Raw genomic sequence first — 13,095 nt, 5'->3', positions numbered from 1 at the left:
TATGTTTGGGGTTTTTTTTGCATTATTTACATTTAAAAAAAAATATGTTGACTTGGAAATGGAAAGCACAAGAGATTGAGAAGAAAACTACTCAAAACTGTGACAGCTTGGCACTAGTGGGAGGAGTCTCGGTGAACGCAGTAGCTAACTACATCGAGAGTAGCAACTTCCTGGACAATAATATTATTAAGGCCGGACAAAATGACTGTGAACAAGACGTTAATAGATTTTTTTCAGGTAGAAAATAAGGAAAGCCATATGTACAGTATTTATTGAAAGTACTCATGACTTCAAGGTAATGTTGCATTTTACTCACCCAAAATAAATTTTACTTGCAAAATTTGTCAAAATTGGAGAGAATTACTCAATGACCCAAAACCTTATCTGGAGCTTTGGCGCCCCTTCTGAAGTCAGCTTTCCCGTGGTTATTGATGAATAGTTGCACACAACTCTGATCTTAGATACAAAATCGTCTTTGAAATCATGGCTGTAGCATATCAATGACTTATCAGACTGTCATTCAACAATAAAACACATTCATGGGACACTGATTTATAAATGTCAGTTTATTTGTCAAACGACTGCCACTCTGTCTACAAATGTGTATGCTGACATTTCTACTGGTGCTACACCTTACACTTGCTGTATTTGTCCATGCCAGTTAAATCAGTGTGAACTTGTATTTGGACAACCAATGAAACAATATATTTGGCTTCTATTCCTTTAGATCAGTCTTTGCACCAGCAGCCCCTTGAGCTTAGTGCATAAAGCCAATACAATTGGTCCATTTTAAACTTGAACATGTTGACATCTGCTTTATTTCATTCCAGCTGACCTTGCTGCTCTGGGTTTCATCATCTCCCCCTGGTCTCTGCTGCTGCTCCCGTCTGGTAACGTCTCCTTTACTGACGAGAACGTTGCACACCAGGACATCCAAGCTTTCACAGCACCCGAAATTCTCCAGGGACAGTCCTTGTCTTCACTATCTGATATAGAAAAGGTGACCTTTGTTCCCCAAGGAAGCTCATTGTACAGCAAGGGCACAACGTTTTGCATCACCGTATAGAATGAACTAAGTTTTGCTTCATGAAGTCAAATGAAACCTGCTGAATAATCTTATATTGACATATTGAATTACATACCACTTATTAATAATTGAAAAATATGATACTTCAAAATCTAACATGAAATATTGTACTACTATTATGGTTTCCAGTAGACTTTTGCAATATAATTTTGTATTTTCTTTGATTACATGATGCTAAATAAAATATCTAAATTCAATCCATTCCAAAAATTCTAGGTATTGTGGCCATATCTATACAGTTGTGAGACTAATATACTTGTTAAAATGAAAAACACAAATAAACTACACTGTGCTATTTGTTTCTGTTCAAGTCTCATTTCAGGAAGGTCCAGGGCATTTTATGTTAGATGGTAAAGTTGTATTGCAATTGTAGTATTACTACTTTTTATATGCAAGGAAATTGTATAGTTTACACAGTGCCGATTCCCATAACATGTGACATGCATTCTGAAAGCAGCGTTGGTCACATTCAGATATAAGAATTATGGTGAGACTGCATGACCCCAGGATTAAGCTACTAATATACAGCACCTAGCTTTTAGGGGTGTAGATACAGCACTGCGCCTTGTATGATGGGTAATTACAAACGGTTTTAATTCTCTCAAGATCTTGAACTGAATGGTCTTTTTCAGATTCACATTTACTCCCTTGGGATGACTTTGTTTTGGGGAGCTGACTATGAAGTTCCTCAGAGCCAGGTAAGTTCATTCAGGTGACTCGAGTTTAACTAGCAATGGGGTCTTAAAGCAGTCTTCATCTTCACAATGAAGTGCTTTTGCAATATTGATAAATAGAATAAGCAGGAATTTGCTACAGTGTACATGTAGTTATGCATTTTAGTATTTATAAATATAGTATTTACTATAAACAGATGTACAGGTGGAAGTACAGCGTATATTGGTCCAAAGAAAAGTTATCAACTACTTTGGAATAGTAACGCAGAGGTGTAAAGAAGAAACTTTTATTTTGTTGTATCACTGTTTGTGTTGTATGTTATGCAGCTACATGGTTATGAATTGAGTGTGATGCTATACCTCTATAAAATGTTTCCATTATAAAAGCATAACAAAGTGTAATAAAGCAAAGTGAAAGCATGGCAAAGCATAGGTAAGCATTGTAAAGACCAGCGTGGTCTGGTAAGGCATATGAAAAAACATGGCAAACAAGAGTAAACTATGGTAAATGCATAGTATAACCATGGGGAAAGCATGGTACAACTGCAAAAATACCATGCAAAATACTGTGGTAAACTTTTATAAGGGTCTCCCAATGAGCAAAAATGATAGAACCATCTGCTACTTTCAGCCAATGAAGCTTGGGGAGCATCTCAACAGCATGTTGCTGAACATGTGTGAGGATACTGTGTACACCAGAGTGTCTGTACGGACAGTTCTGGATGCCTGCAGTGCTCATATCAGGAACACCAATTGTGAGCCCTCGTTCTGCTATGTGAGAAAGCTGGTCAGACTGGTGTTGGGCAGCCTCACTGGGGTAAGTAGTGTCCTGATCACAGTATGTGAAGTTTATGGACCCTTGTTTTGTTTTCTCTAGATAACAAACATGGGCAACCTTGGAAATATTTTTCTCTGACTTTTTTTGTTTTGTTTTGTTTTTAGATTTTTACCAAAAAAATGTATAATAAAGTCTATATTTAGTATCCCCCCATTGGGGTATACATATATACACGACATGTCACACAAAGTATCAGAATCTGGGGTGTAATGAGATTCCTGTCCATCTGTATTTACCGTACATACTTTTAAGTGTGACTGGCCAATACATAACTACTTTATTGCTACTGATGCCCACAATGAGTAGCTCCTGGAGCATTGCTTGATTGGAAACAATTGTGTATTGTCCACTGCATTCAAGACTCTCTTGATGGAGACATTAGTCAATACAGTCATGTTAGAGAATGCATAGGCACCAACTATCATGCCCCTTGTAAAGGAGATCATTCTACTAACCCATGATTTTGTACCCCATCACAGGTGTATGTATTAATGTCTTCATGGATACATTATAGGTAGTGTTCCACATTTCCAGTTTATTCTGAAAAATTACAGGATTTTTTTTAACTGAACGTCGGTTTTTACTGATTTAAACCGATTTTTTTTTTTTTTGTCTACTAGTCAATATTTTCGCAATACTATTTTCTAGGAAATACACAATATTTTGATTAAAATGTTATTTTATTTTGTGCCCGACATTGTTATAAGCAGACCTACATTGCATCCTAGGATACAGCAGGTACGTTTAGACGTTAGAGGATCAAATAACATTGCACATTGGTTCTCTTTTCACAAACACATTATCATCTGATTCTGTTGGCCAATCAAAGTCTGATTATTGTGGCAATTGCTGGGCATGGTAACTACTAGCTTGATCAAAAACTACATTTAAATACTTACACGAAAATATAATATTTTTAGTGGATGAGGAATGGCGAGAAAACGTTAATCAGTTTATGAATTTTCAAAAGAAAACAAATGTTTTGAAGTATACAAAAAGCAAACCTAGCACAAGGCAGAGGACACATAGCGTTGCAAATACTGCTGCATCGAGGTACATGTTCACGCTGACAGTAAAAAATACTGAGAAATAAGCGACACATTAAACTAGAACAATAAAGTGAACTGAGAGACAAACAATCCATTTATGCGGCTTTTACACATGCTTTAATAAAAGAGAGCACAGAATGACTGTTAATGAGTTTGTCAGAGTGCTGTGCTTTGCTGAACAGCCACTGTTTATTGCAGAGAGGTGTGTATTGTGACTTTGTGCGACAGTACTGCCCTTCAGCTAAAACACTGCCTAACGCCGACAATCTTAATGTAAATATTTGATAGAAAATGGCAATGCTTTAGTTGGTAAATTTATGGAACGCATTGATGGAAATGTCCAGTGTGATTTCTGACGCGTCTCCCGATGGCTTGGACTGTCCAGTTCTGTCCTTTTTTTTATTTTTTATTTTTATGAATTCAAAGCAAATAAACCTGGCTTGTTTTGTCCTGATGTCATGTTCCTACCTTCTGCAGATACTATTACCGTCTAACTTGGGAAAATATGGCCTCGACTTGCAGGTTCTGCTTCATCATACATGCCAGGGACATTAAACTTGATCATAAACCAGAACTGCTACACATCATATTCCACATGTAAAATGAAATATGTAAACTCAGATTCCCCCCCCCTGATTTTTACAGATGTTTCAATTAAAAACAATTTTTTACCTATTTTTTATCGCTATTTTAATATATGTAAAATAAACCAAAAAATTCCTGGGATATTTTTTTAAAGATAAAAACCAAAAATGCAGAACACTAATTATAGGTGTGTGAAACTGGTGCAAAGGCAGGTGTGCTGGATTTTATATTCTCAGGATCCCAATTAAAACCCATTTGCCTAAAGTTGCACACCTTCAGAACAGCATGATCATGGATGACTGTTTCTCTTCTATTGCACAGCTGGATGGCCTGTTATCAAGCGGTGACAAGGAGGCCCTGCCAGACCGGAGCAGAGAGATTCGAGAGCGTTTGAGAGGGAAAGGGCTGCCCTCAGGTAACTTGGATTATTGATTTATTTCTTTTAAAAGATCTCTTGAACAAGACTGTACTTTGATTTAGTACAGTAGCAGTAGTAAGCAGCAAAGTGTATTTAAAACTTTCAATTTTGGCAGCCTACAAATTGGGTTTGTGATTCCCTTGTAATTGACAGAGGGGGTGACTGCTCTTCCAAAATTGTAAACATCTGTTGTTTAAAGTAATAGACTTTTCACCTGTTGGGGGGTGTGTTGGTATGTGTATATAATATATATATATATATATATATATATATATATATATATATATATATATATATATATATATATATATATATATATATATAAAATAATGTATATGTAAAAGTGACCTTTTGATTCCCTTAAACTGAAGGCTGAGTATTTCCATTACAGTGCTGCCAATACATTTTCAACCTTTTCATTAGACTCCAGTTTCTACATTTCTAAATGCGGTTTTATGTATTTCAGTTTTTGTCTAATGGTAGCAGAAATGCAGTGTGTTGTGCTGAATTGAAAATATGATTTAATTCAGATGAGTCATCTCTCATGAAGCTAAACTGAAATAGGAAATGAATCTGCCTCTGTCTGAGTCTCAGGTGTTGACAGGTTTGTGCACACTAAACTGCGTGACTGTCAGCCAAAAGAAAACCAGGAGAACATCCCAGAGGTGATCATTAAGTATGTTTGTGAAATGAAAATGGACTCCTCTGGCATTGGAGTGGGAAGGCACAAGAATCAACCTGTCTGTTTAGTCTGCATTGAATGAAACCACCATGGTGGCGCCATATCTTGGCCATGTGAGCTCACAAAATCAAAGCAATTTAAAAAATTCACAACACATGGTATCCTTGAACATACAACCATAATGGTGTTTGTTGAGGTTCCGAGTCAACCTCATGAAAAATGCTTTTGGTGTATAAGTTGTTGACCTAAAGGGGTTTTGTCCATGAAATTCCTTAAGGCTCCAAATCCCACTTTTTGATTACCATATTGCTCACAAAGCCACACCCACAGAGCTTCATATAGAAGTGTACTGAAGGGGAAAACAAGCTTTATTGTATGGGTTTAAATTGCATTGTTTTTAACTAGAATGAAAAGATAATCCGAGATTTACAATAAAATAATATAAAACTTGAAATATATCGGTGGGAGGTGTTTTAAAGAGCACCTTGGTAGAGACTTGAAATATCAGCATTATCTTAACTATGGTTTTCTTCTTGTTTAGATTCACTTTGCTGCATTCTCTGTTTCAGTGGCTCACCAGGTTGAGATGACTGAGACAGAAACTGATACAAAGTGAATCTAAACAGGAAATAATCCTCCTATTAGATTACTTTGTTCCAAACAAATGTTCTGAAGAACTGGTTACAGTATTGGGTTAAAAAAAGGTGGTGGTGGAAAGTATTCACAAGATTCTTTAGCGTCCTAACATGACAAAAAAGTAGGCAGTGCACCATTATGCAAATGAAATAACTACTGCTGATAACCTGTAATTATTCTGCAATTGCACCATCTGAATAAAAGAAGCTCAAAGAATGGCTTGTGGTTGTTCTTTTCTGTTGTGCAACTTCAACACTGCAGGCTTGCACACAGCTCTGGGGAAGATTAACTTCATTCAAAACTGCAGACTGCCAGTAAAAGGCTTTGTATACAGGCTGAAACAATGTGTGTGCTAAACACTGCACACAGATACCATCTGGACATTTACATTACTGAGTCTTGTTTAGGTCCAGTAAAAAAAAAAAGAAAAAAAAAACTAACATTTTTTTTCTTCTTTTTTTTTTTTTTTTTTTATCCTCTGGTCATATTAACGATAGACCACATGTTTTCAGACCGTCTTTGCAGTTGGTACACTGCTGTATTCTATGATTCTCTCAATAAAGTTCCAGTACAAGTGGTGTCCAATGAACATTAACTGTCACTGTTACATTGTTTTAACCTCTGGACATTTCAGTGTTACAGATCCATTTCAATCCGATATGACATTCCTCTTTACACCCTCTAGGATTATTTGTTGTAGTTAATGACCTCCCATGTTTAGTTGTATCGTTATTTTTGTCATTGTTTTTTATGTTCACTGAAATGTTCTTAAACAGGGAACTGGATAAATCTGTCCTGAGCTGAACAATTTTTTTTCCTTCACGGGTTACCTGCTGTGCCCACGATGGATAGCTAGGAATAGATTGAAAAAGTAACAGCACAAATACATTGCAGTGTGTGTGTGTGTGTTGCACATGGTATTGTCCATACAGTATAAAGTAAACGTCAGCATGCTAGAAGCAGTTAAGAATTTAAGTCATTGTATTGAAATTGGGAATATTAAATGGACACATTGGTAAAATAATCCAAAACTGTGTATATAAAATAACCACAATACTGTTCATGATTGTGATTTGTTCCCCATTTCCTAATGTTATTGTTTTTTGTGTATTATTGAATATGCAGGAAGAAGCACAACCCCGAACGCAATGGAGAAGTACAAAGCTCGGTTTCACGAGCAGGCCTCCCTGAACCGAGGTCTCAGTAAGTCCATGGGGTTCCTGGCTATCGGCAACAAACTGAGGGAGGAGGAAGACTGTCCTCCTTGCACATCCTCCGATTATAATTCCGGGCACGAGGACATGGTGGACGAGAGTCACCAGCAGGGAGGTAAACTGGACAGGATGGACAAGAGGCCACTTTACCACAATGGGGATTATGGATACAGTAAAAAACACTGGGCCTCCTCCATGGACTTGGATTACCCTGACCCAGCGGTCGTCAGACATGCCGGGATGGATGAGAGAGTCACAGTTAGGCCCAAGTCTGCCTCCAGAGCCAAGGAGGCCAGGCATTCAGATTATGGAGGGGTTACTGGCACCCTGGGCGCTCGGAAAGCCCATCACCTGTCAGAACTGTCAGTCTGCTCCGCTTTGTCAAACGCCTATGACAGGATTAAAGACCGGCAAAAAAAGCTACACATGCTTAGAGAAGCCATGGATGTCGATGGTGAGTTTGTTTATTATCTCAGATGTACTGCATTATTCATTTTCCATGAGAAATAATGTCATGTTCAAATGTAGATAAGTGGAATACCGCTGGACTAATCCAGGAAATATTTTGGGCAAGAAATTACATCTTTTTCTGCAAAACCTCTTGTTTAAACTAATAGTTTTTGAATGACTTTAAATATAATTTATAGTGCAGTAATCATAAAACATGAAGTGCCACTTGATGACTTTTTGGTACTGGAGCAAGTGGATACTGAGAAACCACTGCTACAGAGAAATCTGCTGCTGTTTCCTGTGTAAACCAGAACAAACAGGGTGCTGGTCATTGTAAGATTAGAAACCCAGAAATATACTTGCATTTCAGTCATTGCTGAGAGAGTGCTCTGTACGGCAGAGGTTTATGACGACCAGTAATTGGAGTCATGTGCGGAGGATAATGGAATTCCAAACATTGCTGGGCTTGCCAGTGCTTGGCATACTGTCATGTAGCTTCAGGTGGTGGTACAGATGAAGTGTGTCCTTGGTGGGGGAGCTCTGAGGAGAAGTTGTATTGCACACCTAGTGTGTCTGGGTTTTCATGATAAAGCTACAATAAACATTGTAGCATATGAAGTGTGTTTGGGGTTAAGTAATTTGAGATATCTCTATCTCAGAAAGGTTTAAAGAAGTTGTGTTTTTTTTATTATTTAATTGATCAACAATCTGATAGTACTGTTACACAAAACTAGACAGATGTCATATGACAGCTATAACAACATTTTTATTGAGTTCCTTACCGCTCCAAGTCAAATTCTATATTATATTTTATATTTACCAGTATTTTAAAAGAAAGTGTATACAGTATGAAAACAATGTGAAGGCAATAATGGCAAGCAGAATAATACAGTTACCTGCAACAAATGCCCACTATCTCGCTGAGTCAGACCTAGACAAACAGAGTTAATTTTATTAGCTTTTAGATATTTTTTAAATAACGCACTATTAGATATTGTCCTTTCCTGACTGATCCATAATATATTACTTTACCATACTGGGGATAAAAAAGAATGTTACTACTATGAGCAGCTGATTTGTGGGCCTCCCATTATAGATACAATGGCCTTTTTCAAGTCAAGGTACACGTATGATTTTAAATTGCTTTCAAAGGGAAAGTGGAACTAGCTTAGAGCTCTAAAGGTATGGTTTATGACTCGGTTCTGGACTTTATAGTGTACTTATTACCCCAACTCAAACCAGCCTGAATTGCACAGATTCATTCATCTCCATGTTTTCAGCAGAAAATAGACTTGTCTTTGGCTATTTATTTTACTCTGTCTTTTGTTTCTGTAGTGGCCATATCTGATCAGTTCCATATTTGAGAAGTTGCAGTGGAAAGTCATTTACATTTAGACACTGTTTGTATTCCATAACGTGGAATTTATTTTGAAGGAAACCATTATGGATTTATTCTCTCTTTTAGATGTTGTTCCTCTTTTATTCAAACATTTAGTAAGATATAGTTGTAAGATATGTAGCCAAGTGCATTGTCTGAAATACTAATATGCATCCTCATGTGGTATAGACCAGACCCACAACTGTTATTTTTTAGCAATCTAAGACACACAGGGACTACTTCCAAGAAGTAATACCATAGGGTTAATAATACATCATCAACAGTTACTTGGAACCTGTCATATCTGATTTAATTGGTTCGAGAGGTCCATTGGATATTTGAAAATATTGCATCTTGGAGGGAGTCGTTATACAACATTGCAGTTGTTTTATGAACGTCGGGGCATTATAAATTTAATATTGTCAAGTACATCACGGTGTCTAAAACACCAAAGTACAGTACTGAAACTACACTATACAAAGAAAATCAATGTAAACGAGTGCAAAACAAAACATTCTAATACAGTGTTTGGTCATTTACAAAACAGCATTCCGAAAACAGTTGTTATTGTGCTTTCTCAGTCTCTCAGTCCATGCCAAAATAATCCAAGGTTGGTTTTTTGGGGTTGGGAGGGTGGGGTGGGGGTTGCACCGCAAGTACTTGTTAACCTGAGACCAGAAAGGAGTTTAAAATAACAGTAAGAGGAAATGTCATTGAACAAAACACACATAAAAGTAATGCAAGTACAGCTTTATGATTTGCTTTGTGCAAAGGATAAGCTGTATCTTTTTAGTTGAATTGTAAATTCAATACCTCTGAAAAACTAAATACAAGTGAGAAGGCAGTGCATAATGTTTCTGCTGGGTAGGCCTTCCTCAGGAAATACCTGTGGATAAAGCTGAAATATTTCTTCTCCACAGGGATTTCCTCAAAGGCAGAAATGTCTGCAGAAATCCTTATTTCCTTCTTGGCTTTTGCCCCCAGTAGTTTTTATTTTGCATACCAATACTCAGGCACCCTTTGTTTTGTTTTTATATTTGGATCAAGGATCAGTGCTTCATCAGGATTTCAGCCAATGGTTGGTGCATTCTTGTATTTATTTTGGTTGTATTCATAGAATAACAAGCCTTCAAATAATTAATAACATAGATGAGCTCCAATTGTAAGAAGGAGGTTAGTAGATTTAAGACCGCATCCTATCTGAAGGAGAGCATCCAATTTTGAAAGTGTGGAGTTATATAGTGCTATCAAAATATATAAAATATACTTCTACACTTTATATATAGTACTGTAGTGTATGCACAAGTTGGGAAGACAGAAATGGTTAATATGTTGGCCTGGTCCTCTATGAAGTGTAAGTTCAGATGAGACAGCAAACATAACCTGTTTTCTTTGCCTTGCAGATGAAAGCCTAGTGCTGCTAATGCAATTTAGGCTTGATTAACATTACCATAATGTAAAATTCATCACTACTGCATTACCAAGAACTAACTGAATGACAAAGTATTTTAAAACGAAGCACTATAAATTTGAACCAGTCATCAAAGCAGTTGCAACTATGTTTTAAAAACAATTGCCTAAAAAAATGAATGAGACAAAGCACAAGAATGTGATGCAACTTGTCAGTAAGCTTTTTAGAGAAACAGGGCTGGCAGATCTTTTCTTTTATGATGATTTAAAGATGTTCTCCATCTCAGGAGAGGATACTACCAATGAATAATAACACCATGACTGATCTTTATAAGTTTTTCTTTTATAACCAGAGTAGAACACTCCAGGTCCTAGATGATCAGAGTAGAACACTCCAGGTCCTAGATGATCAGAGGAGAACACTCCAGGTCCTAAATGATCAGAGGAGAACGCTGCAGGTCCTAGATGATCAGAGGAAACTATAGTGCTTCTGAGCAACATTTAAGTTGCACCTTAGTGGGTATGGAGAGAGGTTCTACAGTGAATCTTTCCATTAATTTGTTGTAGGTAATATCAGATTTTCTATTTCCCTTTCATGCAAAAGAATAGCTTGGTCCTTTTTAATTTGGATTTGCTTCACCTATAAGATTCCTTTTGAGATGCACTTGGAAGGGGCATTAAGCAATAAATCCATGTTTAATTGTTAAGACCTTTTGTTTAAACAATAAATAAATACATAATATATAGTAAGAGTTGTCTTAAAGAAGTCCTGTTGCTATTGATAAAATTAGTATTTTAAAATGAACAGTATTAAAATAGTTTGATAAAATAGTTTGAACATAAATGTAGACCTAGAGGTTCAAAATGTGTTCAAAATCAGCAGTTTGCTGGATCATACCTGACTGTCATCCAAAAGGTCTTTATTGGATGCACCCTTCAAAGCATCCATTTTCTTTTTCTTGTGTTTTGTATTATTTTAGTCCTGTGTGAATCAGGCTTATGACAGCCATCAGAAAGCTGCTTCAGCACTGTGGATCAGATTAACCGCAATGGAGATTTAAAAGGTGCCTAATGGAAATCTTTATGCTTCTGTACTGTGTGGGTCAATTGAAGTGGTTAATTAGTTCTTGCTAATGCATTGCATTTAAAAAAAAAAAATCACAACAAAAGAGTTTCTGTGCATATGTTCAGTCATGCACTTCAGTTTAAAGATGTTTTATGAATGATTATTATGTAAAGAAAGAAGATGTCGTCTTAATTCTATTTTCTAGTGTGCATTTTTCCTGCCTTTCTAATATTTTACAACCTATAGCGGTTGTAATGCTTCAGTAAAATATGTACTGAATACCTAGTGTACAAGACAGTGTAAGAGAAGTGCTATAGTACAATATGTTTGAAACATACAAAATATACACTAACACTAATAATTTTAATCTGAGACAGACAGGGGCATTGGTTGAATTAGCATGGAATGACCCAAAAACATGATTGCTGTTCTATATAACATATTTTTAACTACATGTGAATGTGTTTTATTCAGTTTTTACAGATTACCTGTAAAATAATAGCATTTTCAATCAAAAATAAGCAAGTAGCTATGGTGACGTCACCAGTAAAATATGCAAATTAGTACCATCGAAGATTCGATCATTCCTTCGGTAATGTCTTTCAAACCATCGAAGGTCAAAATGTACCCTTCGTTGCAGCCCTAGAAGGACATGGAACATAACTACATCAGGAGAATAAACCATGAACTCCTCCTTTTAGGACATTCTGCTCCGAACGTTATTAGGTTCTCTAAAGTAGTTGTATTATGTATGTCCTTAAAGTACGATAATTCCTGACATTCAAGGGTATGTTTTATGTAGCAGATGTAGTGCTTTAAGTGGTCTTTAATAATTACGGTTCCATACAGTGCTGTTCCGTAGCACACTGTAGGCAAAGTGGGGCTGCCTTGCTATTCAGCACTAGGCCGCCTTTTCATTCAAGTGGAGTGGAATACTCTTTATCGTATGTTAGTGCTGTCCTTGGGAGGTGGTGGTTGTTGTTGTTGTTGTTGCTGCTGTTGTTGTTGCTGCTTCGTTAACCAGTGACAGCACTGAAGCACTCTTGGTTGTAATTGCACATCTGAAACTCTGCATTGTATTCTGTGAAGCCTTTCAAATAAAGCTAAACGTGTGGCCTACTCCTGGTATATCTCTGTCAGGCATGATTAGTGGAACACAGACTTTTTGATGACCCAGGTGGGGAGGACCATCCCGGTATCAAACGATGTTTGCCTAACAGCACCTCCCAGCATAGGATTGCCCTACTGTGTTTATTACGTCTCTCAAGCCTCTTAGATTTAGCATCTAATTTACTAGGACACTCATGGCGGCTGCTGCAGCAGTGGCAGCACAATTAAATATTTATGACAATGGTAACAGTGGAAAACCGAGATACTGCACATCCTAGTCACGGCATCATAGGGTTCTTGTGACATAAATAGTTGCTATTACAGTGACACAGCTGCCAAATGTGTCCCTTTTGGTTTGTTTTAAATGTATGTAAATAACTATATTTGTTTATTTTTCAGATCCTCTAAAAGTTCATCGACGGTACCATAGTGATGCATACAGCACTTCCAGTGAAAGCCCATCTGTAATTTCTTCTGACCCAGATTACAGACAAGGTA

At 36.9% G+C, this 13,095-nt stretch overlaps 1 protein-coding gene across 8 annotated transcripts in view; it reads left to right on the top strand.

Moving 5' to 3' along the window:
* LOC117963590 (tyrosine-protein phosphatase non-receptor type 13-like) overlaps positions 1-13,095 on the top strand; it is an 81,181-nt gene that overhangs the window by 24,697 nt on the left and 43,389 nt on the right. For all 8 annotated transcript variants that reach the window (XM_058991183.1, XM_058991148.1, XM_058991176.1 and 5 more), the window contains exons 3-8: positions 831-1,000; positions 1,720-1,785; positions 2,393-2,578; positions 4,555-4,648; positions 7,095-7,637; positions 12,997-13,092. In XM_058991183.1, coding sequence (XP_058847166.1) covers positions 831-1,000; positions 1,720-1,785; positions 2,393-2,578; positions 4,555-4,648; positions 7,095-7,637; positions 12,997-13,092 — 1,155 coding nt within the window. The remainder of the gene's footprint in view (positions 1-830; positions 1,001-1,719; positions 1,786-2,392; positions 2,579-4,554; positions 4,649-7,094; positions 7,638-12,996; positions 13,093-13,095) is intronic.

The sequence above is a fragment of the Acipenser ruthenus genome, chromosome 2 (assembly GCF_902713425.1).
Source record: "Acipenser ruthenus chromosome 2, fAciRut3.2 maternal haplotype, whole genome shotgun sequence".
NCBI lineage: Eukaryota > Metazoa > Chordata > Actinopteri > Acipenseriformes > Acipenseridae > Acipenser > Acipenser ruthenus.
Note: the sequence above shows the minus strand (reverse complement) of the source record. Positions and strands in the feature narration are given on the sequence as shown.